This window comes from Xiphophorus couchianus, chromosome 7 (genome assembly GCF_001444195.1).
Source record: "Xiphophorus couchianus chromosome 7, X_couchianus-1.0, whole genome shotgun sequence".
Lineage (NCBI taxonomy): Eukaryota > Metazoa > Chordata > Actinopteri > Cyprinodontiformes > Poeciliidae > Xiphophorus > Xiphophorus couchianus.
The window spans coordinates 1,534,097-1,559,902 of record NC_040234.1 but is presented as its reverse complement, the minus strand read 5'-3'; the positions used below and the strand labels follow the sequence as shown (position 1 = coordinate 1,559,902).

General features: G+C 39.9%; 1 protein-coding gene across 2 annotated transcripts in view; it reads right to left on the bottom strand.

Moving 5' to 3' along the window:
* LOC114148001 (aryl hydrocarbon receptor-like) overlaps positions 1-25,806 on the bottom strand; it is a 45,569-nt gene that overhangs the window by 13,670 nt on the left and 6,093 nt on the right. For both annotated transcript variants that reach the window (XM_028022876.1, XM_028022877.1), the window contains exon 2: positions 16,466-16,656. In XM_028022876.1, coding sequence (XP_027878677.1) covers positions 16,466-16,656 — 191 coding nt within the window. The remainder of the gene's footprint in view (positions 1-16,465; positions 16,657-25,806) is intronic.

The window sequence follows — 25,806 nt, the reverse complement described above, 5'->3', positions numbered from 1 at the left end:
CAAGTCTGTCCCTGATGTTTTTCCTGGAGAGAAGTGGTTTCTTTGCTGCCCTCCTTGAGACCAGGCCTTGCTCCAAGAGTCTCCGCCTCACAGTGCGTGCAGATGCACTCACACCTGCCTGCTGCCATTCCTGAGCAAGCTCTGCACTGCTGGAAGCCCGATCCCGCAGCTGAAACACTTTTAAGAGACGGTCCTGGCACTTGCTGGTCTTTCTTGGGCGCCCTGGAGCCTTTTTGGCAACAATGGAACCTCTCTCCTTGAAGTTCTTGATGATGTGATAGATTGTTGACTGAGGTGCAATCTTTCTAGCTGCGATTTTCTTTCCTGTTAGGCCATTTTTGTGCAGTGCAATGATGACTGCACGTGTTTCTTTTGAGATAACCATGGTTCACAGAAGAGAAACAATGATGCCAAGCACCAGCCTCTTTTTAAAGTGTCCAGTGGTGTCATTCTTACTTAATCATGACAGATTGATCTCCAGCCCTGTCCTCATCACCACCCACACCTGTGTTAATGGAGCAATCACTGAAGCAATGTTAGCTGGTCCTTTTAAGGCAGGGCTGCAATGAAGTTGAAATGTGTTTTGGGGGATAAAGTTCATTGTCTAGGTAAATATTGACTTTGCAATTAATTGCTGTTACGCTGATCACTCTTTATAACATTCTGGAGTATATGCAAATTGCCGTTATAAAAACTGAAGCAGTAGACTGTAAATATTAACATCTGAATCATTCTCAAAACATTTGGCCATGACTGTAGAGGTTGGATTATGAAGCAAAGACAATGAAATAGGCTCCTCTGTACTGTAAAAACACTTTAAGTGTTTTGGTCTAGTTTCTAGTTCAAATACCTGAATACACATGAAAAAAAGACAAAACTTTTAGCAAGACATGGGAGCTTGTTTTAAGACAGTGATGCCCTAACCTGTCCTGCATGTCTTAGATGAGTCTCTGTTCCAGTACAACTGACTGAAATGATTAAATGACCTCCTCTGCAGCCACCAAACGCTGCATCAGCCTGTTAAGTCAAGGGTTTGGAAACAGGACAGGGAAACTGGAGGACCGGCTTTGGGAAGCACTGATTGAAAAAGGACTAGTTCCACTTATAACATGGAGAAAATGTCTTGTTATAAGTGAAATAATCTGACAGTGGACTAGTCCTTTTCTAAATCAATTTTAAGGAATTACTGACTGAAAACGAGCTCCAATGCTCAAAAGTTATTGTTTTGTCTTATCTTAAGTGTACTAAGTCATTTGCACTAGAAACTAAACAAAAATACTTAGTAAGATTTAGTGTTTTTGCAGTGTGCAGCTCAGCTCAGCTGAAGGGTTTCTGTATCTTATGTTTTCTCCTACATATTATGTTGTTTTTAAGTTATTTAAGTGCCCAAAGGTCTATATTATTATTATTATTATTATTGTTGTTTTCATTTCTTCTTCTCTAACAGAAGAAAAACTGATCTGCCACCATGTCTATCCAGACACACACACACACTTTTCTGCATCTGTCCGTAGGGAGTTTAGTCAATGAGAATGTTTCCTTATCTGGATTACCACTACAGGAAGATCCCAGGATCCAGCCTCTCCCTGAATGGCTGACCAGGCCAGTCACACAACTTTGTAGAGGAGGGAAAGGCCTGTCACAGCTCCTCCTCCAATACACACACACTTCCTTACTCCACACTGACAACAAGCAACACCTCCTTCCTGATGGAAACCTGCAACTCTTCAAAACAACTGCCCATTGCTGTGTCTTGTTCAGTTCAGGGTTTCTGTGAGTAACTGGGCCTCCGTGTAGCACAGCTAGTTTTCTTTCTGCTCTGTGCTCTTCCTCCACATTTTCCATTGCAAGCAGTCTTGCAGCATATGTTGCTGCTGTGTGCAGAGGCGCTGTAGTGGGACAAAGGGCTGGGTAATGATACTGTGAGAGCAGACATCCCTCAGTAAAAAACACGGAGCTCAAGCCAAAGCAGCAGTCATTCCTTTCATTTTCTTCAACCCACCAAAGCTTATCCAAGCCACAATGTTACTATGTTTTATCTCCTGCTGTGTCTGCAGTGGGAATGTTTTTGCCCAGGTTGAGAGAAAAGCACTTTTAGCATGAGATCAGACTTGCACATCTGGACCTTTCAACACAGATGGAGAGAGAAACAGCTGATGATCTATCTTATGTGCTTACCAACATGTCGGCATGGCTGACCACCCGGTCTGGATTTAAAAAGGAAACTGTTTTCTGCTCTGACTAAACCAGAAGGAGTCACTACTGCAACTTCTCGTGCAAACACCCACATCTGTGTTTGTTTAAAGCATGACTAAGACAAAGGTGCTGTGATCTGGTTGGCATCATCAGAAACCTGAGAGCCTAAGAACAAGAGGTAGTTCATAGTCTCATTACCAGGAAAACTGAACTAAACAAAGGCATTTTACAGTCCTGCAGCCTGATCCTCCGACTCCATCAGGTTTCAGAGTAATCTGACACCACCACCAAGCTCTAACTTCCTGTTTCACAAAACAGCTCAATGTGTGATTGATGAAATTGCAGAGCAGATTTCTGAAGCAGAAAAACATGTCTGCTGCTCAGAGAAGGAAGACACAGTTCAAGGATCCAGACCTTTAAAAGAAATTACCGTAAATTAAAAAAACAAAAATCAGCCAAGTTGGTGCTGCTGACGGTCAGACAGACAGAAAAAATAAGAGTGAGCATCTATCATATGATTTACCATTTATCACAATAAATTTCTTATCATGATAAGAATTTTGATTAATCATTGTCACAATGAATTCCAATGAATGGGGTTTAAAAAACCCTAAGACTGCCCATATTGTTTGGATTACTTTTACAATTTTACTCCACTGTTTGTTCAATAAGGGTTTGTTTTTGTTGAAAAAATTTGTGAGGTTAAGTCATTTTAACCTTGACAGTGTCCAACGTTAACAGATGAAAAATAACCTTTTGGCAAATTCTGGCACATTCACAAAAATGTTAATGTGCATTGTTTCTACCAAATAAATAAAATCCATAAATGTCAATACAACTGAAAATATAATTCAAAGCAGGTACTGTGCGCAGTTTAGTGATACAAATGACACTTTTTTATGTGACTGGTGTCCTAAACACACGTATTACAAATGTAAATGTTTTTCAAGAGCACTATTTGTGTTTGTGGGAATATGATTACTGTATCAGTCATAGCGTTACATAAAAAAGAAGTAATAAATAGTTACTATTGTCAATTTTATCATTGTCACCATATTATCACAAAATATTGTGGTAAAACTTTAAGTCCATATCGCCCACTTCTAGAAGCCACTCAGCCTGGGCAGCAGAGCAAACCGGATAGAAACAGCTAACCTCTCCAGTCCTGAATAAAAGAAACTGAGCAGGGAAGTAGTAGAAAGCATGTCAGTGATGCATAGGGGAATATTATCTTGATTTGAAAACATTTAGTTCCAGTAGATTCTGAGCAGAGATCTGTGTTCTCACGCAGTGCTAACAGCCAATAGGAGTGACTGCAGCAGGTCCTTCATCCTTCCACTAACGGTCCTGCCTGCTCTCACCAACTACTTCAAAGCTCTGCAAGGGACAGAGGAACAGACCAGCCTGTAATATTTCACCTCAGTGACACCATCTGTCCACATGGAGTAAAACTAGCATATCTATGCAGAACTAAACTGTTATACTGCTTGCTCTTTTAGAAAGTGTTTCTCTTTCATCTCAGGCTTTTGTAGGAGTAAAAATTCATTCATGTCCTCTGAGCCAGCTTTTCATTGGCAAGAAGGTTTTTATTTTGGAGTGTAGCAAATCCTTGCAGAGGATGGGGTCCAGTATAACTCAGAATCAATTTACCGTATATACATAGTCTGGTTCTTTTATCTGTTAAATACAAATTACATTCTCTTCCTGAATGCTACCAGTCAGCTGTGTATGACCAAGCATTACCATTCATTAAAATGTAGGTTTATAGAAACAACTCACCAGACTTGATCAAACTACCTCCTGCCTCTCTGCTTTAGCTGATCCTGAATTGAGATTAAAAATGAAAGTCCAATCTTTGATCTTCAAAATCTTTATCTCAAAAAGATTTGAAGTCGGTACCGCCGGCTTCCTGGTACCGAGATTTTAAAAGGTTTCAAAACCAGCAACATTTGTCATACTGTTCCAGGGCTGACCGTATTCCACCTGATGATGCACACTATTTTAGCTGATTGGGTGAAGGCCTCTGAAATGTTTCTCCTTTCACAAAAAAGGCACATTCAGTTGTTTGGAAATAATTTCACCCATATAAACCATGTGACGCTTCTAAAGGCCATGACCAGCATGTCTGTTAAGCAGATGACTGACTGCAGGCTACCTGAACATATAAATCAACTAATTACTCAGCTAATATCAATGTGTCATAAATGTTACTCTATAAAATACAAGACAGCAAACAGGTAGATTCATTCAGCGCAATGTTTAGACTTTATGTTTAACAAAATAAAGTTCTTTCTAAACTTTATGTATCATTATCAAAACAAAAAAATAAATGTATACATAGCTTTAATCATAATTCAAAATTTATATTATGTGGAAAATTGGTTTATTTAATTTAGATCATGTCATCCACTGCTGCTTTTTGGTTTTAAATGTAAAAGTAATCATGACGTATAGATTTTAATTCATACTTTTGGTTCTTTACCAAGATATTGTAACCCAAGCATTTTTCTCTCATATTCCTTGACTCCCAAAGCAGCTCAGGTCTAAATAAAATTGAATAAAATGTATTGCATGCTGGTGAAAACAGCTACTTATCTGCTCCTAGGCAACTGAACTTTAATCATGCTCTGCTTCCTGTCTGTTTTCATATTCATTCATTTCAAGTTAAATTTGTGATCAGTATCCACATTTGTCAGAATGTTTTTCTGTAGTCTCTTATGTCTTTTGCAGCTATTTGATCATCACTTCCTGCTTCATCAACACAGTCAGCAATGTGGAAATGGAATCAGAGACAAAGGAAGAAAAACTCTGCTGCGTTGGGCGTGCCGCACAAGTCACTACAATGATTTTTATCAGTCTAGAAGCACTTCCAGCTCTCAGAGGAAGGAAATCATCAACAGTTTGAGGCAAAAACCCCAACTTTGCTTTCTAAGTTTAGCTCCCCACATGCCAGCTCTCAGATGTTGGCAGCTGCTGATAGATAAAGCCTGGTGTAATTACCACTACAACAAGTCCTTCAGAAGCCTGATCCATCTGAATCACAGCACTTGAATAAACGCAGCGCTGCATCTTCTGTGGTTCTGATTCAACTGCCAGGCTCCGAGTAGGGACGACAGCTGATTCTGGTTGAGCACATAAACAAACAAAGCTTTTCTGGAAAAGTCAAACTGTAACAGTGAATTTGAGAGGAAATGTAGCACTGCGGTTTGAAGCTGGACAGACTAAGGATAAATCTTCCAAAGAATGGAAAATGGAAAAAAAAAAAAAAAAAAAAACCTGATTAAATCTGAGTCCCAGTGGTTGCCATGGGCTCTCACGATATAGTGAAAGACGAGTCCAGAAGAATCCTTGCACAGTGCCGTCTCTGCTCACATGTGATGATGCTGAGGGAAAACACAGCCGCTGGTCCATTCGACCAGACTCTCAAACCAATCTCCTCATAATCTCTGTTCACTTCCATCACGTACAGAGCAGTTTGCTGGCATGAATCGGATATCTTAATTACTAAATCATATCAAACTGAAGCACATGCTGTGGTGTTACTATGGCAACTATGATTGCTAACAGACCCTAGTTGTTTTTAACAGTCTTGAAAAGCTACTCCACATTTTTCTCTGATTTCTAACAGCGTCACACAAATATGTCAGCAGCAGTGAGCCACAGGCTTTCCAAAACACCCAGAGCTGCCTGAGAGAGTCACGCTATGAGGCCATCAGCGCGCTCCTACAGAGATCTGCCCTCTGAGGCAGCACGATAATGTGTCATTATCTACTCTGCAGATCTCGCCCCCAAAACAGCTTATGTTTGTTCTCTCTAAACCCTTTTCTTTTACCTTAAGATTTACAAGATCCGAATCTGAAATCCTAGACATGTCTCCTCTTGAACGCCCATCCTTGACTAATGTTTTGATGGATAATAGTGATCTGTGAAAAAACCAGAGCTTTATTCTGTAAAAATTACTCACATAAACAGTTTTATCATGATCCACAAGTCTTCCTGTCTGGCTGTGTCTCCCTCACAGATATGTTTTGGGTAGTTATCCGGCAGGTGACCGTTTTGGCTATGTAACAATCTTGCAGCACTTCATATAGAGGGTTTCCCCCAGGAAACCTGTTAAGCCTAGTGGCAGAGGTGCTAGGGCAGTTCACCAGCGGCCCACCATGGTTTATGAGTTAAAAATGTTATAGTGAAATAAGAATAGTTTGGATTTTCTGTTAAAAAGTTATCAACAATAGTAGAAACAGCATCATGTTAGTGAGCTTAGTTAACAGAAAGTCGTGGAAGTTGCGGTTTTATCTGATTTCTGCTATTTAACTCCACTCCAACTGAAAAATTTCATATCTATTAGATATTAGCAATAACAAAAAACTACTGTACAGTTCTCATTTGCAATAAAATTTACCTTTACATACTCCCAATTTCAGATAGCAGCAACACGGATGGAGATGCTCAGCTGCAGTAGCTCACCTGAACATTGATGGCTGATTATCGTAACAGAGCTGGAGGTTTAAAACTCAGATAACCAAGATCTCTAAAAAGGCTTTCCAACTGTTTTTAGTCTAAAAGCCAAAAAGCTAAGCTGATTCTGGAACTATTTTTGCCTGATGCAGACACACAGAAAAAAACAGTTAGTCTGTTAGCCCAGAGGCTAGCTGTTCCACAAAGTGGTTGTTACATTTTGTACTAATATACGTTAGTGAACCATCAAAGAGATTGATCAACACTTTGACATTTACTGTATGAGGAATATTAAAAGGTCAGTAAAGTTTATGTGTGCACAACAAAAAACTATTAAACACACCAGTGACGCAAACTAGCCACTCGTGTTTAGTTCTAAGCAGCTTGCTCATTGGCCCATTATGTCTCCATTCCTCTGGCCAATGCACCTCCTGTCCCCTCTCCAGTCTGGGAAAACCCAGAGTTACATCAAGGAAAGCATCATAAGCAGAAAGTTTGCAGGGCTGCAGCTGAGCACATGTTCATAGAGCAGATCCTTCTTTTCACTATGCAGAAACATGCATGTAATAACATCTTCAACTGAATCCAACAAACATCCTGCCATTAAGGATTCTAACAGCTTATCTCTTGTCATACTGTTATGAGTTATAATTTTCTGATGTTCATTAGAAGAAAATTTGATGTACCATACCATCAGCAGATCTTAAACAGATCAGACAGGTTGTTAGGTTTGTCACAGTTTTCTGAGCTGGATCGTTAGTCAGTCTGACTAGCTCTTAGCCACTTTCTTACAGAATCATGGTGATATGAAACGGTTCTACTAGAGGAGAGGGAATGAACACTGATAACTAAAAAGACACTCATAAAATCCAAACTATCCCTTTAAAGAAATAAGTTGGTTTTATACCTCTCACACAGAAAAGCAATCCAATTAAGTGGTTGAAACTGAAAACGTTAATCAGCATGTTAGCTTTTGTCATAGCTATTAAATATTGAAAAAAGTAAAATAAAATTGTTGATTTTTAATGGCAAAACAAAAGGTAAATTAACTACACAGCTTCTCCAAAAATCTAGGAGAGATTGTTTTTAAATTTCCGTCTTATTTTACTCTCAGTTGATCCTGCTGTCTTGTTGCTGCTTGTTGAAACCCCCCTGCACTTCAGCTAAAAGAATCTGTCTTGATCTTGGTTTCTCAGATGTCCTTTGAAGCTGCAGTCAGCTTGTATAAACTCTACTCGGGTGAGGGTGAGTCTGTTTTCTGATTGGAGATAATTGCCTGACTGAAAAGTATATATATATGGTATGATGCTACCGTATGCAGAGAAAATCTAATGTCTCAATGCTTACAGGAACAACACAAAGGCCTGGTGTGGTGAATGAAGAGCAAGTTGGTCTTAGAAGCAGCTGTGCAGTGTTTTGAGAGCAGAAATGAAAGCCTGTACCACCCACAACACGATCCAGTGGGCTGTTATGGGATTTGGATCAGTACACATGGCGCCACACTCTGAATGCTGATGAGCCATTTACCAGGCCACTTTGGTCATTTTTTCCCTTTAAAGAAAATACTTACTGAACTAACCAAATACTGCTGCCAGCCAATCATTCAGCTACACAGCCAGCAGAGCAGAGGAGGAACACAACCTCACTCACATTTCATTCACTGACACTTGTGGAGTTATTGTTTTTCTTCAGACTGAAGGTTTATTTAAAATATATGAATTTGTTTGGGTGCTGAAAAGTTTGACTTCAGGTCTAGTAATGAAATAGTAGAAAGTAATAATTTCCTACAACAACTGTATCTGTAAGGTATTTCTGGTTGTTAGCAAAATCTCAGAAAATACTTCATCTAAACCTTACAACCTCAACTGTCAGAGACTGGACTAGGACACTGTCAAACTTCATTGTACAGATTTATTGTCTCAATTCACACTTCAGGCTTAAAGTTGCAGTATGCCACTTTTTTTTTTAAAAAAATCTGTTTTTTAAATATTTGTTAAAACGGTCACCGTTTCTTAACAGTATGAGGCAAATAATCTGTGAAAAAAAAAAATCAAGCTCCTCCACCTCCTCTCAGTGCTACTATTGCTGTCTGAAGAAATGCACCACTGCCGGTCAGAAATAATTCTGATCGCTCTGACTGACAGTCAGTCAGAGTCAGAAGGAGTGTCTTAGAGCTGTTAATCAACTTCATGTACTCATTGCTCAATATGCTAATGGCAGAGAAACAATCTAACATTCCAGGAAAACTGTTTATCTGCCATCATCGGTCATTCAATGACCATGCTAACTAGCCTGAGCATTCACAACATGCTCTGCTGTCGGGGAGAAGCCTTAGCGTAGAAGAGCAAGGGGCAGGTTGTGACTGACAGCCCTAAGACTCTCCTTCTGGCTCTGATTGGCAGTTTCTGACTAAGCAATGTATTTCTACAATTAGCTCAGGGAGAAAGCAAAGGAGCTACATTTTTTTTCCGCAGATTTTCTCATTTTACACTGTCACCACATAGTGAGAGCTTGAACAAATATGTAAAAAACAAGTTTCTTAAAAAAGTTACAGAGTGCAGCTTTAATTTGCAAACAGGAAGCCTTAGGGCTCCCATATACTCGGGCGTACTAATGTGGCATTCTGTGGCCCGAGCCGACTCCAAGTGTACTGTCTGGAGACAGTAAAGATTTCATAGTGGAGATGCCGATTGCCTATATTTGTCGTGACAAATTCCTTCATTTTCTACAATTCAAAAAGATACTAGCATGTCTGATGAGCTCATTGGGCTTCTAGCACTATTTCTTCTCCACCACACACTTGTCAGTGCTGCACAGAGTGGTAGTCTGACTGCTGAGTGTCCTTTAGGAACTGGATAAAAACCGAAGAATCTTTTTTAAACAAATTTGTTGAGTTAATGTTTTCTGTCTTTGACCTTACGTAGCAGCTTGTGTCATTACGTAGCAGCTTGAGCAATTTCAGAGTTGCAAATTGCTCACACAGCAGCAGCCAAACCCAATGTGCAGTAAAATGCTCTAAAGAACTAGTGACATATTGACACATCAGCTGTCTGGCCTTCTTATCTGTCATCAGTATTTCTAATCTGCATTTTGCATATGTCTGCATTTTTGATGATTTTGTATTATGTGTTGCCATCATTTAAAACTAATCTAAACTCAAATAAAGCAGAACTTTCCAAAGAACACCACTAATAACATGGCTCAGTATCAGAAAACAATAGGCCTGCTTTGTGCGCCACACCTTTGTGAATTCTTCCTGCAGACAGCTGAGGCAGCTCTAGCTTAAACGGCTCCTTCATGGTGTTTATCAAGATGAACGCTATAAGCTCCATGTCAAAACTGGATGACGCAACTACACTCTATACAAGTTTCATTTGACTGAAAATCGTCAGATGAGACGATGGGCTACAGCATCAGAACCCCAGACTAGATGCTAACTTAGATTCTGGATTACAAATTGAAGATTTTTTTTTCCCCACTTTATGAGTTGGAGCCAGTTTCAGCTTAAATAGATACGTTGAGACATAATAACAGCTATAAAAATCCACCAATAGCTGTCCAGAACTTCTGTTTGTGTTGCAGTCCTCATGTGATGCAACCCAACCTGGCTGTTCAATCTTTAGGTGACGTGTGTTTGCATTGGATCATAATCAGCTCTATTCTCAAACTTTGTGAACACAAACAAGGAATCTAACTTTGGTTCCGCTCTGCTTTCATCTAGCAGATAAACATATTTGAAGAATTAAGTGAACAGAACATGATTTATGATCCAAGATCACACACATTAAAGTTTAAACTTCAGCTGTTAGAGGCTCCAGCAGCTGCCATCTTGTTTGTGTCCCCAAAACCCTGTGTCCTACCCTTCTATTACAACAGCATACAGATGGTGCTCACAACTTTAGAGCTCATAATCTCATGGTGGTCATCATCAGTAAATCAGCTGCGTTTGATTTGTTTGGGAAAATTAACCTTTAATATAAGGTTCATAGAGCTTTTCAAAAATAGTCATTCAATTCAATTACAAACTACTTTATTAATCCCAAAGGGAAATTAAATGTTGTTGTAACTCATGAATTTAGATTCTTCAAGGAGTTATTGGAGATTGTGATGGCTGTTGACAGGAAAAATCTATTACCTTAAACTAAGTATTCACACCCCAACACAAAGGATTGCATAATTATGCAAAATTAGTGAAAGGGAAACGGATGTATTATTTTCAACATTTTTGTCATTTTTTTCTGTGGCGTCATCCACTCCACTGTAGCTCGCTTGCAGTCTGTACATCTGACTACATTCATGGATATCTCAAGTGATTTTAATCATGTCATCATGGACAAAACCCTGCCCAACTTCACCCAGTATGTGAGCTGTCCCATCAGAGAGGAGAGGATTCTGGACTAACATAAAAGATGCATGCAGTTCCTTTCCTCTTCCTCCGCTTGGCCGGTTCAATCATAACCTGGTGCACCAGCCGATGTAACGTCCCTCTGATGAAGAGGCAGCCTGCAACCACGAGAACAGTGAGGAGGTGGTCACAGGAGGTCACTGAAACACTACAGGGATGTTTTGAGGCCACTGACTGATAGGCACTCTGTGAGCCAAACATGGAGGACATCAATAAGCTCACTGAGTGCATAACACTCTACATCAACTTCTGTGTTGTATCCATCATCCCTAAAACTGTTTATTGTTACCCAAATAACAAGCCCTGGTCAGATCAAAACCATCCTGAATGAGAAGAAAAGGCCTTTCAGAAATGGCAACAGGCCATGATGTGAGAGTAATACAGAGGTGCCTGAAGATGAAGATCAGAAGAGCAATGAAGGGTTATAAGATGAGAAGAAACTCCAGCAGAAAAACACCAGAGAGGCCTGGAGAGGGATGAGGACTGTCACTGGGTTCAGGTCAGCAGGCAGTAGTGTGGTTGAAGGCTACATTTACAGAGCCAATGAACTCAACCTCTTTTTTTAACAGATTTGACTCTGCAGCCCCTGCATCTCCTGCCCGCACTCCCATCAATACCACTGTTGCTTTTCTAACTACTCTTCGCTGCCCCTCTTCAGAATCCTTCGTCCGAGTGTGAGTTTCACCTTCACATCTTCTTACCTCCTCTTCTATTCAGTCACCTTCCTCCACCTTCTGAGGAGGAGGACCAGAATGAATCTATGGTTGCCAGTGCTATGCTGTTGTGTGCTGCAGGCTGAAAGTGGAGGACACCAACAGACTGAAACAAACTGATCTGCAAGGCCAGCAAAGTTGTTGGAGTGGAAATGGACTCTCTGACAGTGGTGTCAGAGAGGAGGATCCTGTCCAAGATGCAGGTCATCTTACACATCGAGTTTCATCCACTTCATGACGTGTTGGCTGGATACAGGAGCAGCTTCAGCCACAGACTCATATTACCGAAGTGCAACACAGAGCGACACAGAAAATCATTTCAGACTTTACAATCCCCAAATCTGAGTAACTTAATTATCATTTTCTCTGCACTTGTGTGTGTGTGTGTATCAGTGACGTGCGGTGAGGTTCATAGCTGGTGAGGCACTGACGTCATCAGAATCAGATTTGCAAATAGATGCATAGACTGACAGCAGTTTACAGGTTATGTTTCACTTCTGCATCCTTACACATACAAACTGTAGCTCACAAAACACACATTTCCTTAAAAAACAAAACAAAATAAATGTTATTACTGTCTTACCTGCTTCGATTGAAAGTCCACTTGAGAAAACTTTTTTAGTGTTGTAATGTAGTCATCCATGTCGAAAGTCGGGATAAGCGAGAGGAAAAAAATCACTATCTCCATTATAATCTATCGCTGCACTTGACTTGCTTCCCGAATCGTTTAGCCTAGCTCGCTGTCACTTACTCGGCAGTTGAGGAGTGAACAAGACGAACGTCTGGGATCTTGAGCGCCCCCTGCCATGAGGCAAGAGAACTGCCTGCCTCACCTCGAACCTGTTCTCTGCCGTTTATAATCGCTCATTACACGAAACACGTTACACAAACACAGTTGGTGACAAAAAGCACTGTACATTATATACATAAGCTAAATTATTGGAAATAAGTTCACATATTAAATTTGTTTAAACCATTTTATTGACGCCGTACAGCAACATGCTCTCTCCGCTTAGCAGCCAGCGCAGAGCCAGGGGTTGCGCAATCCAAGGTGAGGCAGAGCTCGCTGCTGCCTCACCGGCATCGCTTCCAAGCATTTGAATGGGAAAATAAGAAAATTCAGCGATTTTGAACAAATAAAAATCGAAATTGGTGAAGCTACGTGAAAAATAAATATTTTTTAGTACAAACCACCGGATGAATATAACAATTTAAATTACTTTATGATTATATATTTTCTTCCTTTCCATGATGGCTGGTGAGGCACTGCCTCACCTGCCTCCCCTGACCGCACGTCACTGGTGTGTATATATATATACTGTATACTGTATATAATCTCATAAGAGTTCATAAATTTAATCTCTTATGGTTGTTTTTGTATTAGCAATATTTACACCTTGGATGGAGTAGCTTGTCAACTAATAAGCAATTTCAGGGTCGGATCAGCAGACTAACTGCAAACAGGTCAAAATGGATGATTTTTAAGGTGGACATGGTGTAAACAATCTTATAAGCAATTTTCTTTCTCTCCTTTGTTTAACCAGGTAAAACCCCATTGAGATCCAGATCTCATTTTCAAGAGGGACCGTGTTTTGGCTTGGTACAACATGACTCCTCCATTTGGAATAAACTTCCACATTCCCCCAATCAAAGGACTTCCTGTTATGCTGTCAGTCTTTAAATCCTGGCTGAACGGTCTACTGTACAAACAATATTCAATAATAGTGAAAAAACCCCGCTTTACACTTTGAATGCTTTAATGTGGCCATTGCAGGATTAAATTACTTACATTCAGAAAAAAGCCAAAAAACCTCCAATACTATCTCACTGAAGGAAAATGACACTAAATAAAAGCCCCTTACAACAGTATTGTCAAGTAGTTACATGTCACAGTCCTATGCTGCAGCTCTTTCATGCAGCCACTTATAAGTTTTTATCAATTTAACTGGCCTGTTCTGAGTCCCACCTTGAAAAGCTGCAACATGTTCATGTCAATAAGGTCATAACTTGTCCTCTGCCTCCAGCAGTACTCAGAGAAAAGGCAACAGGTTGTGTTGGTGAGTGTCACCAAGGCAGATTTAAGGAGTTTTTCTTCAGTTAGCTCAGTATATATGAGCAGTGAACAACCTGCCAGTTCTGCTAACGTGCAGAACAGTAGAAGTAGGTGAAAGGGTGTGAGAGGAAACAGCAGTGGAAATTCACGGCTCATCTGACGGCATGTATCATGTCTGTTTTTACTCCCCATGCAGTCTAGTCAGTAAACTGGACCTACGAGAGTTTTCTACTTCTGCAGCCCGCCGTTATGTGCATGTAGAATGAAAACCATCTCATCGTGTTGATACAGCACTTGGACAGGGGGTCTCTGTCGCTGCAGCAACCATATTTACACACACACAACTACAAGAATCCCAAAGCAAAACTAACAGAGATCCACACTTCACATTACTTATCATGCCTTCTAAGTCTGAGCATTCACTTAGCACATAGCTAATGTTGGAATGCTCAGATCACCATGGGAGTCAGTGGGTGTGGTTCACACAAAGGGTGAGGAGAAGGCAAAAACACTGAGGATGTGTTGCTTCCTAAAACTACATTCTTGCATGCTCATCATTCCTGCCTGTCAAATGAAAATGTTTCTGCCAGAACATTTTCATGTGACACTGTTAATTCGGACCTGGCTTCTCCATGTTTATCTCATTTACAGAGCAGCAGTGCATCCCACAGTGCACCCTGAGCCATTCCCCTCCTACAGGAACCCAACCACACTCTTCACACAGGATCATAAAGAAAACATTGTTCACTGCATGGCTAAGCTATGTACTGTTTCTTTTCAGTCTGCATTTCACAGCAAGTGAAACATCCTGACAGACGGCTATGCTAAGAGAAAGGGACTTGCTCGCTAATCAGCATTCAGACCTGCTGCTAGAGTTATTACATCGTGTTCCAAATTATTATGCACAGCAGATTTTCTAAACATTTTATGGATTACAAAGAACTGCAAACGGTCATTCTTTGAATGTGCAGCATTAAGTGGTCACATGTACTAAAGTCAAAAGCTATTTCAATCAAAAACATCTTAACAGACCGAGTTAACATAGGACCCCTTCTTTGATATCACCTGCACAATTTTTGCATCCATTGAACTTGTGAGTTTGTGGAGTTTCTGCTTGAATTTCTTTGCAGGATGTTAGAATACCTTCCCAGAGCTGCTGTTTTGATATGAACTGCATTCCACCCTCAGATCTTCTGCTTGAGGAAACTCCAAAGGTTCTCAATAGGGTTGAGGTCAGAGGAGGATGGTGACCACACCATGAGTTTCTCCCCTTTTATGCCCATAGCAGCCAATGACACAGTGGTATTCCTTGCAGCATGAGATGGTGGATTGTCATGATGAAGATGATTTTTGCTATGGAAGCTACGGCTCTTCTTTTTGATCCATGAAAGAAAGTGATCAGTCAGAAAGTCCATCTACTTTGCTGAGGTCATTTTCACACCTTCAGGGTCTCTGAAGGGGCCGACCAATGATTCTCTCCCCATGATTTCAGCCCAACAAATGACTCCACCACCTCCTTGCTGACATCACAGCCGTACTGGGATGCGGTGGCCATCTACTACTGCGTCCATCTGGACCATGCTGGACCTGTTTGAAAATTAATCTTCATGTTCGGCTGGGCCCACTGTGACCGTTTCTGCTTGTGAGCTTTGGTTAGGGGGGCCCAATAGTAGGCTCATGCACCGCAAGCCTCTGGAGGATCCTCCACCTTGAGGTTCCAGAGGCACCCTAACCCTAATCAATCCAGTTCTCTGAAATTAATTATAGTGATTCAAAGAGCCCTGACACACAATACCATCTATAAATTTAATAGCACAACAAAAAATTTTATCTTTATGACACTTAAATCCAATTTGCATAATAATTTGGAACACGGTGTAGAGGAGCCTACACAACCACTGAAACAGGTTTCAGGCAGAGTCCATACTAGGAGGGGCAGAAGGGGGCCTGCAGCAGCTGGATAAGCACAAGGTTAAGTTTTGTTCTCTTCTTTTTGCTGAAGAGTTCATCAGTCAGTAAAGTTCCCAGTAATCTAAAGCCTCCAGTGTCAGACAGCATGGCTACACTTCACTTAGGACCAGTTTGAATTCTGCCTGGGGTTTACACTCAACATATCCTGATAAAAAAACAGAATTATTTTTCTGTATGCTCCACTTCGTCCAAGGGTCTGAATTCTCTGCTGTTCAGAAACCTTTGCTGCCTGGAAGTGTGGACTCTGTTAAAGTTGTAAATTTATCCAACCCTTGATCCGTGACGTATGTAATGTTCCAGTTCAACATTATGAAGCTTTCCACTTTCAACTTAGTCCAGAAGGAGAGAATGTTGACGATGGGTTTCCTTTAGGTACAAACTTTTTAAACTACTTGGAATATAAACTGAGTTTGCTGCACTCTCTCATAACTCCATTGGAATGTATGTATGATTGAATTGAAATTTTTTGAAAATGCTTTTAGATGGCTGGTCGGTGCTACATAGATAAACTGAATGGAATTATTGAAGTTGGTACGTCAGCTTGAACAACAACAACATATGAGTGAAATTAGTGAAGGTTTAAACTAATAGGCAGGTGTCCATAGCAACATGTGATCAGTGCCCCATGCAGCATCAGATTGGGGATAATTGAAGTCTCAGACAGCTTACCTTTAAAGTAGCTCTTGACCCTGAGATATCCCACGCTCAGGCGCAGGACAGAGAGCTTGTCCAGGCGGGAGCGAACTTCATCAGGGAAAGGCAGCAGCTCCATCAGCCGGTCCAGCTCCCCGTTCAGCCGATCCCGGTGGCGCTTTGAAGGGTTCGATTTAATAACTTCATTGTTGTCAGCGACCTTCTTCCTGAGGGGTGAACAGAAAATATGTGTTCAGTAACAGAGGAGTTCAAGCCTGACTAACCGGCTCTTCCATCAGCATAGCATCTGCTGTGCGACATGTGGTGATCAGCCACCAACACAGACATCACTTACTGTATCTATCAATACAGAATCTCCTCTCACACATCTGAAAGTGGCTCCACAGAAATGCCATGTTCACAGCAAGTTCAGACAGATAGACCCAGCAGTCTGACTCAGGTGATTACTGCTGCTATTCTCTTTGCAGTCAGCTGACATGAAGCTGTGTGCTTTGGACAGTATTTTATCACTGCTTAGTTTTCACTGTCAGAAAGGGAAGTTCTCATTTAGATTGAGCCATATTAAACAGGAAACACATGGTGATTTTACAGAGCTAGAACAGGGAAACGCTTAGATCACAGAGTGAAAACAACAACTACAGTCAAATCCAAAATAGCTTTTCTTCAGATTAAACCACAAGGGTACTGGAAGTATGTCTAAACTAAATCCAGAGGGAAGCTTATTAACCATGATGCACAACACTGCACTGTTTGTCTGCAGGGTGATGGAGGTTTTCTGATTGCCTTCCACTCATCAAGGCATTTTCACCAATATAGTCAGAGAACTGCTCTGTTTCACAGATAGGGTCATGCAGCAATACAATGATCAGAAACACAGCTGCAGATCCATCACACAGTGGCTGTACATCAAACAAACGCAAAAGAACAAAAATAAAATCCTGACAATGTTAATGACTGAACAGCAGATGAGGAACCCCAGTAGAGCTGTGCAGAACCTGAGCAGACAAGCCACTATATCCTAAACAGGACAGAATTATAATAATACTCACTTATTATGCAAAGAACAATATGTCATGCCCTTTTCTTTATGTATTAAATCTCAGTCTTAGAAAACCAGATGATCATGGAGTAAAAAACAAAACAACCCTCAATGTTTCATGTAATATTTGCTTAACCTCTGAAACCTGAATGATGGTGATCCAAACAGAACAGACTGGGCAGGCTATTTGTTTCATCTTATTCTACTCATCAGAGATGCATTAAACAGTTCACATAACAGAACAGAACAGAACAGAACAGTTCACATAGCAGCAGCAAGCTAAACACATAACCCAGCTCCTGGTTGTTTATGAAGCATCACTTTCACTGAAAGAGAAGTTTGGCTCCACAAGCCACACAGTTAGAAACAGGTTACTACTAAACAGTATACCTTCATAATATGAAAGGTCAAAGGTCAGATTAGTTTAATGGGCCACGCTTCTTAAAGCGGTCCAAGGTGAAAGGAGCTAGATGCTGCAGCTGCTCTGCAGTTATCCAACCGTCTCCCTGACAAGATTGGCATGTTTTACCAGCTTCATTTTGGACAAACATTTTCTTCCACTTGACCATGGAGTCTCTAGATGAGTCTTTATCTGAGTTCACTTCAGCAGTGGTTTTCTCATTGCGGCTCTCATAAAGCTTTGACTGGTGAACAACCAGCAGTTGTTGTCTGCAGAGTCTCTGTCTTACACATGAACCAGACTCCTTTCATGTTTTGATGATGATTTATCTGAACTCCAGGGGATGTTCAGGGCTTAGAGATTTTTGTCTCAATTCATGACTTAAATGTTTGTCAATAGAGTAAGTAGCAAACTTTACTTACCTAAAGTAAGTAAAGTTTATTTATAAAGTGCTTTCCACAGACATAATCCACAAAGCGCTGTACAATAAAAATCTACCTTAAATTACACAAAGAATAAAACAACCATAAGAAACACAATAAAATCATGACATAAAAGCCTGGGAAAATACAAGCGTTTTAAGTTTAGTTTTCAGCCTCGTATATGGAACAACCAAGAGGTTCACTGTTTGAGAACAAAGGAAATGGGCAGGAGAGTATTTAGTTAAAAACTGACAAAGACAATCAGGAGTCTGGCCATAAAGCTCTAGTCAGCCAAGACTAGTCAGCACAAGGAGGCCAGTGTCCTGAATGTAGGACCAAAGTGATGTGACTGAATTTACTGAATTTGGTGAGAAGTTTGGCTGTTGCATTCTCTATTGATTGCAAATGTGAAATTCCAGATCTAGTTGTCTTTATACTATAATCACTGGAGACATAGTACCTGCACTCAGCTGATCTCCATTCCACTCGTTGAGAGCCTACTAACCGAGTCTGGAACAATTCATCAAATGATTTGAGTACCTTGATTATTAAATTTCCTTGAGGCAAATTATCTGCCTTGAAGCTTCATTAAATTGTGTTTTGCTGTTGTGCTCTGGCCAGATAATTATTTGTGTTGCACAACACTCTCACTTCTGCCAGTGAGTTGTTGACGACTACTAAGTGTGCATAACAAAGGTCCTTTTTTCCCCAGACAAGTCCACTTTTCACATTCTGGGACATCTGCAGAATTAAATTGATTGATAAAAATATGTGGGTTTTCATTGTTTTTGGGGGATCAATAGACATCCTTAAATTGACTGGCACATCATGTAACACGATAGCTGCTGCCTAGTGGCTGGTTCAGAGCGAACGGCAGCAAAGTATGCAGCGGGTGTATGTATACAGGTGGAATAGAAACACATGCACTGTAGCTGATGCTTAACGCAAGCGCAGCTTTACGAACAAATCAGAAAATAAATGCCATACTCCCTGTTGCAACAAATGGGTGGTGGAGCACAGTGTGGTGTATACATATCTGTATGTCTGTGTTTGATGAAGTGCCAATATCTGTTGCTCACATGAACACAAAATACTGTGCAAAGTGAGAGTTCATCTATTAAATTGACTGCATGTAAATTGAAAACTAGAGCATACACATTTTAATCAAGTTTATTTATATAGCACATTTGAGCAACAAGGCCGTTGAAAATGCTTTATATCATAAAAACATAACGATAAAGGGTTATGAAAACCTCATACAGTCACCAATTGAGAAACCAGTATCTAACAGTACGTATTGTCAAGTGCCATCATCAAAATCATCATTACACATCAAATATTTTGGTCAATGTTTAATTTATTGCGGTTCAAAAGCAACTCTGAACAAGTGAGTTTTAGTCTTGATTTAGAAGAAACTCAGTGTTTCAGCTGTTTTGCAGTTTTCTGGAAGCTTGTCCCAGATTTGTTCATAGAAGCTGAATGCTGCTTGTTTGGTTTGGTTCTGATTCTGGGGATGCAGAGCAGTCCAGAACCAGGAGACCTGATTGGTCTGGAAGGTTGATATAACACCAGCAGATCTTTAATGTATTGTGGTGCTAAGCTGTTCAGTGATAACAACAACAACAACTAACAACAGTATCCTAAAGTCTATTCTCTGAACTACAGGGAGCCAGTGGATGTCAGCTGATGTCAAACTGGCAGCATTGTCAGGTGATAATTTGATGAAAGAGTGGGAACCTTCATGCAGCTGCAGGGGAAAGTTCCAGAAACTGCAGGCATGATAAAACCACTGTCAGCTGCTCTGAGTAGCAGCTAGTCAAGATCAACCGAATACTAAACCTCATGATGTTAGATAAGATTGAGGGCGGCGGGGGGAGAGGTCTGTAGGGGTCAAGGCTCATGACTACATGTGACACAATGATTTCAGAAAAACTGCAGAGTCTGACCAGTTCTGATCGCATCGGATCACAAGGTTTCAGACCTATGTGCGGTCCAGGCAGCAAATCCTTGATTTCCCAGAAGTTCTTTCTTTAGAGAAATGTTGTTTAATGACAGGCTATTCAATTTCCTCCTCCTCCACCACTAACCGCCCGCTGCCCTCATGCTGCAGCTCTACCTTCTCAGAAATGATCTCACTCTGCAGAAATGCTCTGCAGAGACAAAAGCCGGCATTCAAAACCTTTTTCTGCTCCTTGGTTTGGGGCTCACATGGCTGAGCAGACATTGGGCTGTTCTGTCTGAAGGAATGATACTATAACTGGTCTATCTACTTCTATCTGGATTCCAGATCAGAGCACAGCTCTGCTGGGTTAATAAGGATGAAACGTGTGTGAAGACATTGACACGTTGGTCTGGAAGCAGGCAGGGCGTCTGCCTCTGTGGTTCTGAAGCATGACATGTTGGCTCTACACATGGACGCCTGCTGATAAAAACAGATGCAGCTTCGGTTTACAGAAGCTGCCTCAAAGACCTTTACAGAGAGAAGGAGACGAACATGTGCTTTACAATAAAATGACGAAAGGGCCAGAACCAGATCAGTTGCAGTCACTTCAGCTACATTCAGTAAAAACACAACCAGGAGCAGCAGTTCGGTGAAATGGGGTAAAGACAACAGAACTCCAGAGAGCTGTAAGGTAAAAGTGTCTTCTGACTAAAACATTTCCTGAGAAAAAAACTCAGAAAAAGCGGAAAAAGTTGATTACACAAATTTCACAGAAAGACCTTTTATAGTTCAATACATTTACTTGTGTGAACAGTACTACACCGATTCCAGGACTGGAACCTGAATTGATCTTTGTGAGTCATCACTGGATTTTAAAAAGATCAACAATTCAGTTACTGAGAATTCTGGGTATTTTCCAGTCAAATTAAAGTATACAGTACAAGCCAAGGTTATTACAGTAAACTGAAAGTAAAATAACGAAAAGTGAAATTGAGAAAACATTTTTGTTAACTAAACTAAATAAAGACAGTAATTAATGGGGAACTACATTTTGTGTTTATAAAACTAACTAAAATATACTGAAATTACAGATATAATATCCTTTGTTTTTGTGTTTATGAATTTATTTATTAGTCTTTCAAACTGATGTGAAATGTACAGTTTACATCAGCTGTCAGTCAATTACAGCAGAGTCAGTTGGTTGTTCAACAATAACTGAACCCAACTATGATGAAGAAACTCAAAACTATAATAACAAACTAAATGTTTACATACAGAGCATACAAAAACAAACATTTTCTTTACTAGGTGATCAATTTTAAATCTGTAAATAAATGAATATATTTAAAAAGATAGTTCAATGGGTGTGAAGAGGACGGCTGGAGGTACACAATGGTCATTTTTCCCTTCTGTTTTTCTGAATAATTCCATCTAATCATATTTATTCATCAAGAAAGCATCTCATTGTGTGAATGAAACAAAAAACATTAATAAATGAATAGCTGGAGGGCAACTTTTATTCTTATTCCATTTTACAAATTTAACAGAACATTATTTTACAAAGAAGTGTTTCCCCTTCATTTTTTAAAGAATTCAGATATTATGTGCAAAGCTAAATATCTTGTGTCTAACATAGAACTAACATAAAAATGTCCCTTTTAAAAATGCATTGGAGTTGAACTGAATTGTAAAATAATTATCTCATAAAATGACCTGTATGTAAAAGCTAATGATCAGGAGTTGTTCATTTTTATTTCTTCCATCTGTCTTGCTATCTTCTTCTCCATTTTCTGAGTAATCATTGTATCCTTGCACCTGTGGTCAACTTAGTAAAATGTACAGAAAGGTTTTCTTCCGTTTTATAAAACTTGATGCCGTGCTAAGCTTTGGGTTAATTATGTATTTTTTTATTTATTTTTTTCTGGGAAGTTTCATCTGTCTGTGTGGAGAGGTAACAGCAAGTACGTGAGCATCAGTGGCCAAACAGAAACTACTGTACATCCTTCCGTTCTTCCATAACAAAGCTTTTTATTCCATCCTCAATTAGACCATCATTGCACAATAGTGTAATTGTGTGTTTAAAGGTAAGAAGTGCCTACATTATGATCATCTACATCTACCTTTACACATGCGTGCAATAGCTGTGTACATTATGGGAGGCTTTAATCAAGCCAGCAGACTATAATTAACTGAGATTGCCAAACAGAGAACTTGACACAGCAACCAGTAAGAGAGATGATGCTTCATAACAGTGAGCAAGATCAGAAGCAACAAAGACAGATTGAGAGTGAATATTTGGAGCTTTCAGTCATGCTGTGTGCCCCACACAGTTAATTAGTTGGGAACAATGAGATGGCCACCAGTAGTGTATTTACATCAAATCCACTGACTTTCAAACGTATTTTACCTTCCATCATGTCACATCAGCAAACCTCTATTTTACTGTATGTGACAGATAAACACAAAAAAGACTTTTATTTTTGTACATATTGAATTGTAAATAAAATTCTAAAATGTGTCATGTATTGAAGCCATGATTTGGTCCTGTTTGTAGCTTGCCAGAAGTCATGAAGACTCTATATGTGGTGGAAAACTAATACTGCACACCCTGGTGGATGGAGGTGAATCCATGACAATCTTGAAAGAAAACCTGATTCAGGCTACAAACGATGAGAGACTGGAGTGGAGGTTCACCTCCAGCAGTAAAACAGCCCCAAATATCCAGAGTCCAGACGGAAGAAGTCTATACAGGTCCAAAGCTGGCAGAGACTTGACCCAAAGAACATACATCAAGTCTTGTAATTATCTTTCTTCACCTGTATAAATCAAGACAGGTAACATGCCATATTTTGACTTTTAATTAATAAATACAAAACACCAAGCAAGAAAAAACAACTTTCACTATTCTGAAAACAATATACCACCTAAGAGTTCTCTCCTCCCAATTTATTTATATCCATTTATTTCTGCACTTCCCTCCAAGGTCCTATGTCTAGAACAGTAACATTTCAAGCTGATTTAGCATTTTATGGACAAGCAAGCACAAAGTGTTGCTCTAACATTTAAGAAGAATCTGCACCACACCAAATTAGTTTATAAGGATGATGAACAGCAAAAATAACCGGCAAGATACATAGCAGGTGTCCCAGTAATAAAAGGCAATCTTAATGGGCCACTCTGCCATGGAATGCCCCAGAGGAATGACCACAGCATTTTATGCTTGGGCTCAATGCTGCCTTTGTGCAGCTGGCTGCGCAGGAAACCTCAGCCCCAAAATCTCCAGAAACACAGACGTCTACAGACAAGGCACCTCTTTCCTTTGGAATTTACCCTGGGAATGTCCAGATCTCTGTGTGAGCACAGCACATGTATCCATGCTGGACCCAGAGAGGACGTTGGTACGTCAAGCTCCAGGGATGCAGGTTTCTGTTCTCTATTTACCTATACACTAAAACACATGGCGGACATCTTTAATGTCCGCCTTTAAAGTGGAGATATTGCTGTATGAAGAACCTCCAGGTCGTGTTACCTGTAGTCAATGATCAGAGACAACTTCTCTAACTAACAGATCGAGTAATTTCATCTTCTGATGACTGAAACAACCCATCAAAACCCGTGTCCTGTGGGGAAAAAAGGAGAATCCACCAAAGGCGTAGTCTTTCTAGGCAATGAGGGCTTGTGGTTCACCACTTTGTGCACAGTCTGTGAATGAATACAGGATAAGCTCAGTAAGGAATCTGAATGCAAAACTGAAAAAGAGGAGGATCCTTCAGAGCACAAGCTGACTGAATAGATCTCTGTGAACACAGGCCCACTGAGAGGCCTTTGACCTTCAAGACCCCACTATATGAAAGAACCATTACACCACTTTCATCAATATTACCACATGCAGGGCTTCCCCCAGTGTAATACAAGTCTGGTGGGCCACCAGGCTTTACTTGCCCATCATTATTTGGACAATTCACATTGACTGTTAAACTGTGTTTTAAGTTAGGCATTAGCAGGCTGTGATATTTCCATGTTGTACTAGTAAGATGATCTTCTCCACCCATCTGTAGCAGAGCTTTAATACTTTATAAAGCAGCTACAAACTGACAGTATAACATACAGAAATATGATCCTTAGTGCTGAAGAAAACATGTGGTACTGTGTAAACAAGGCCTCAACTGCACAAGAGTCACCTTCCAATCAGCAGGTTGACCTGCTCAAGTCTTAAAGTCTTACTTGACACCTAATTAAAGTTACACATGTCCTGCAATATTCTAATCTGTGTCTGATTGTGGGAAAAAACATATTTGTTGGTTTGTTTGTTTATTTGGATCCCTATTAGCCATTGCCATAACAACAGCTACTCTAAAAAACATTTATTACAAAAACATTTACACACACTAAACATAATATTAGAAACATAGTATATTAATTCAATGTACAATTATAGCACTTTATGTAATAAAATAAGTAAGCAAGGCTCCAGCATTTGTTACATTTAAAACAGATGAAGGAAGTGAGTTCTATGTTTTCATTCCTTTTCTTTTGTCCAGCATTCCTGTTGCATGGTGGAAGAGTAAAACAACATTTAAAGCATGCCTTGTATTAAAATTGTGCTAAAAGTTTAGCTAAATAAAAGATGATTATAAAAACAATTGGTATCTTACAGTAGATGCTACAATAATTCTAAAAAATTTTTTAAAAAACTTAAGAGGATCTACCTTTTTTAACCAGTGGCTGATCCAATGCTTTGTGCATATTTAGAATATTTATAAGTCTTAATGATTTGAGGATTAAATTTAAGGGTCTATAATGTTAACATATTTAACAACTAGTTGTCTTTCCATAACTAGGCAACTCCTATACAAGGTGCCTTATACTGAATGGAGAGCAGCTGTATGGAGGAAGTTTATTTGACACAAACAGAAAGTCTTTATAGATTGTGAATAGATTTTCTAGCTAATTTGTAAGCCCATTTGTAAGGACCATTAATAAAATACAGTAAAATTCCATCCATCCATCCATTATCTTACACGCTTATCCCAACTTTGGTCACCAGCTGGTGCTGGTGCCTATCTCCAGCGGTCAACAGGCGGTCCATTGTAGGGCAACACAGAGACAGACAATCACACACACACACACATGCCCACACACACACACACCCAAGGAGAATCTAGAAAGACCAATCAAACTGACAGTCATGTTTTTGGAGTAAAATAAAAAATTTAAAATACTACATCATTAAACTTTAATAAAACATGAAATTTCAAATTTTTTCCACAATTAATAAAAATATTTAATTACAAGGAAAAATGATATGGAATCATTTCAGCTAACTGGTTTATTTATGAAGACAAAATGAATGTATTGCTGGGTTTCAGATGACGTAGCGCCGACGTCACCTAATGTAGGGCAAGAAGTAAATGCAGCCCTTCTGTTGGTCCAGCATCAAAATGCCTAAAGTCTGTGTCATGTATGGTTGTCCCAACTGTTCCAATGGAGAGAAAGATAAACGTTGTTTTCATGTTTGGAAGGTAGTTGGTCAAAACAGGAGGTGCAGAAACT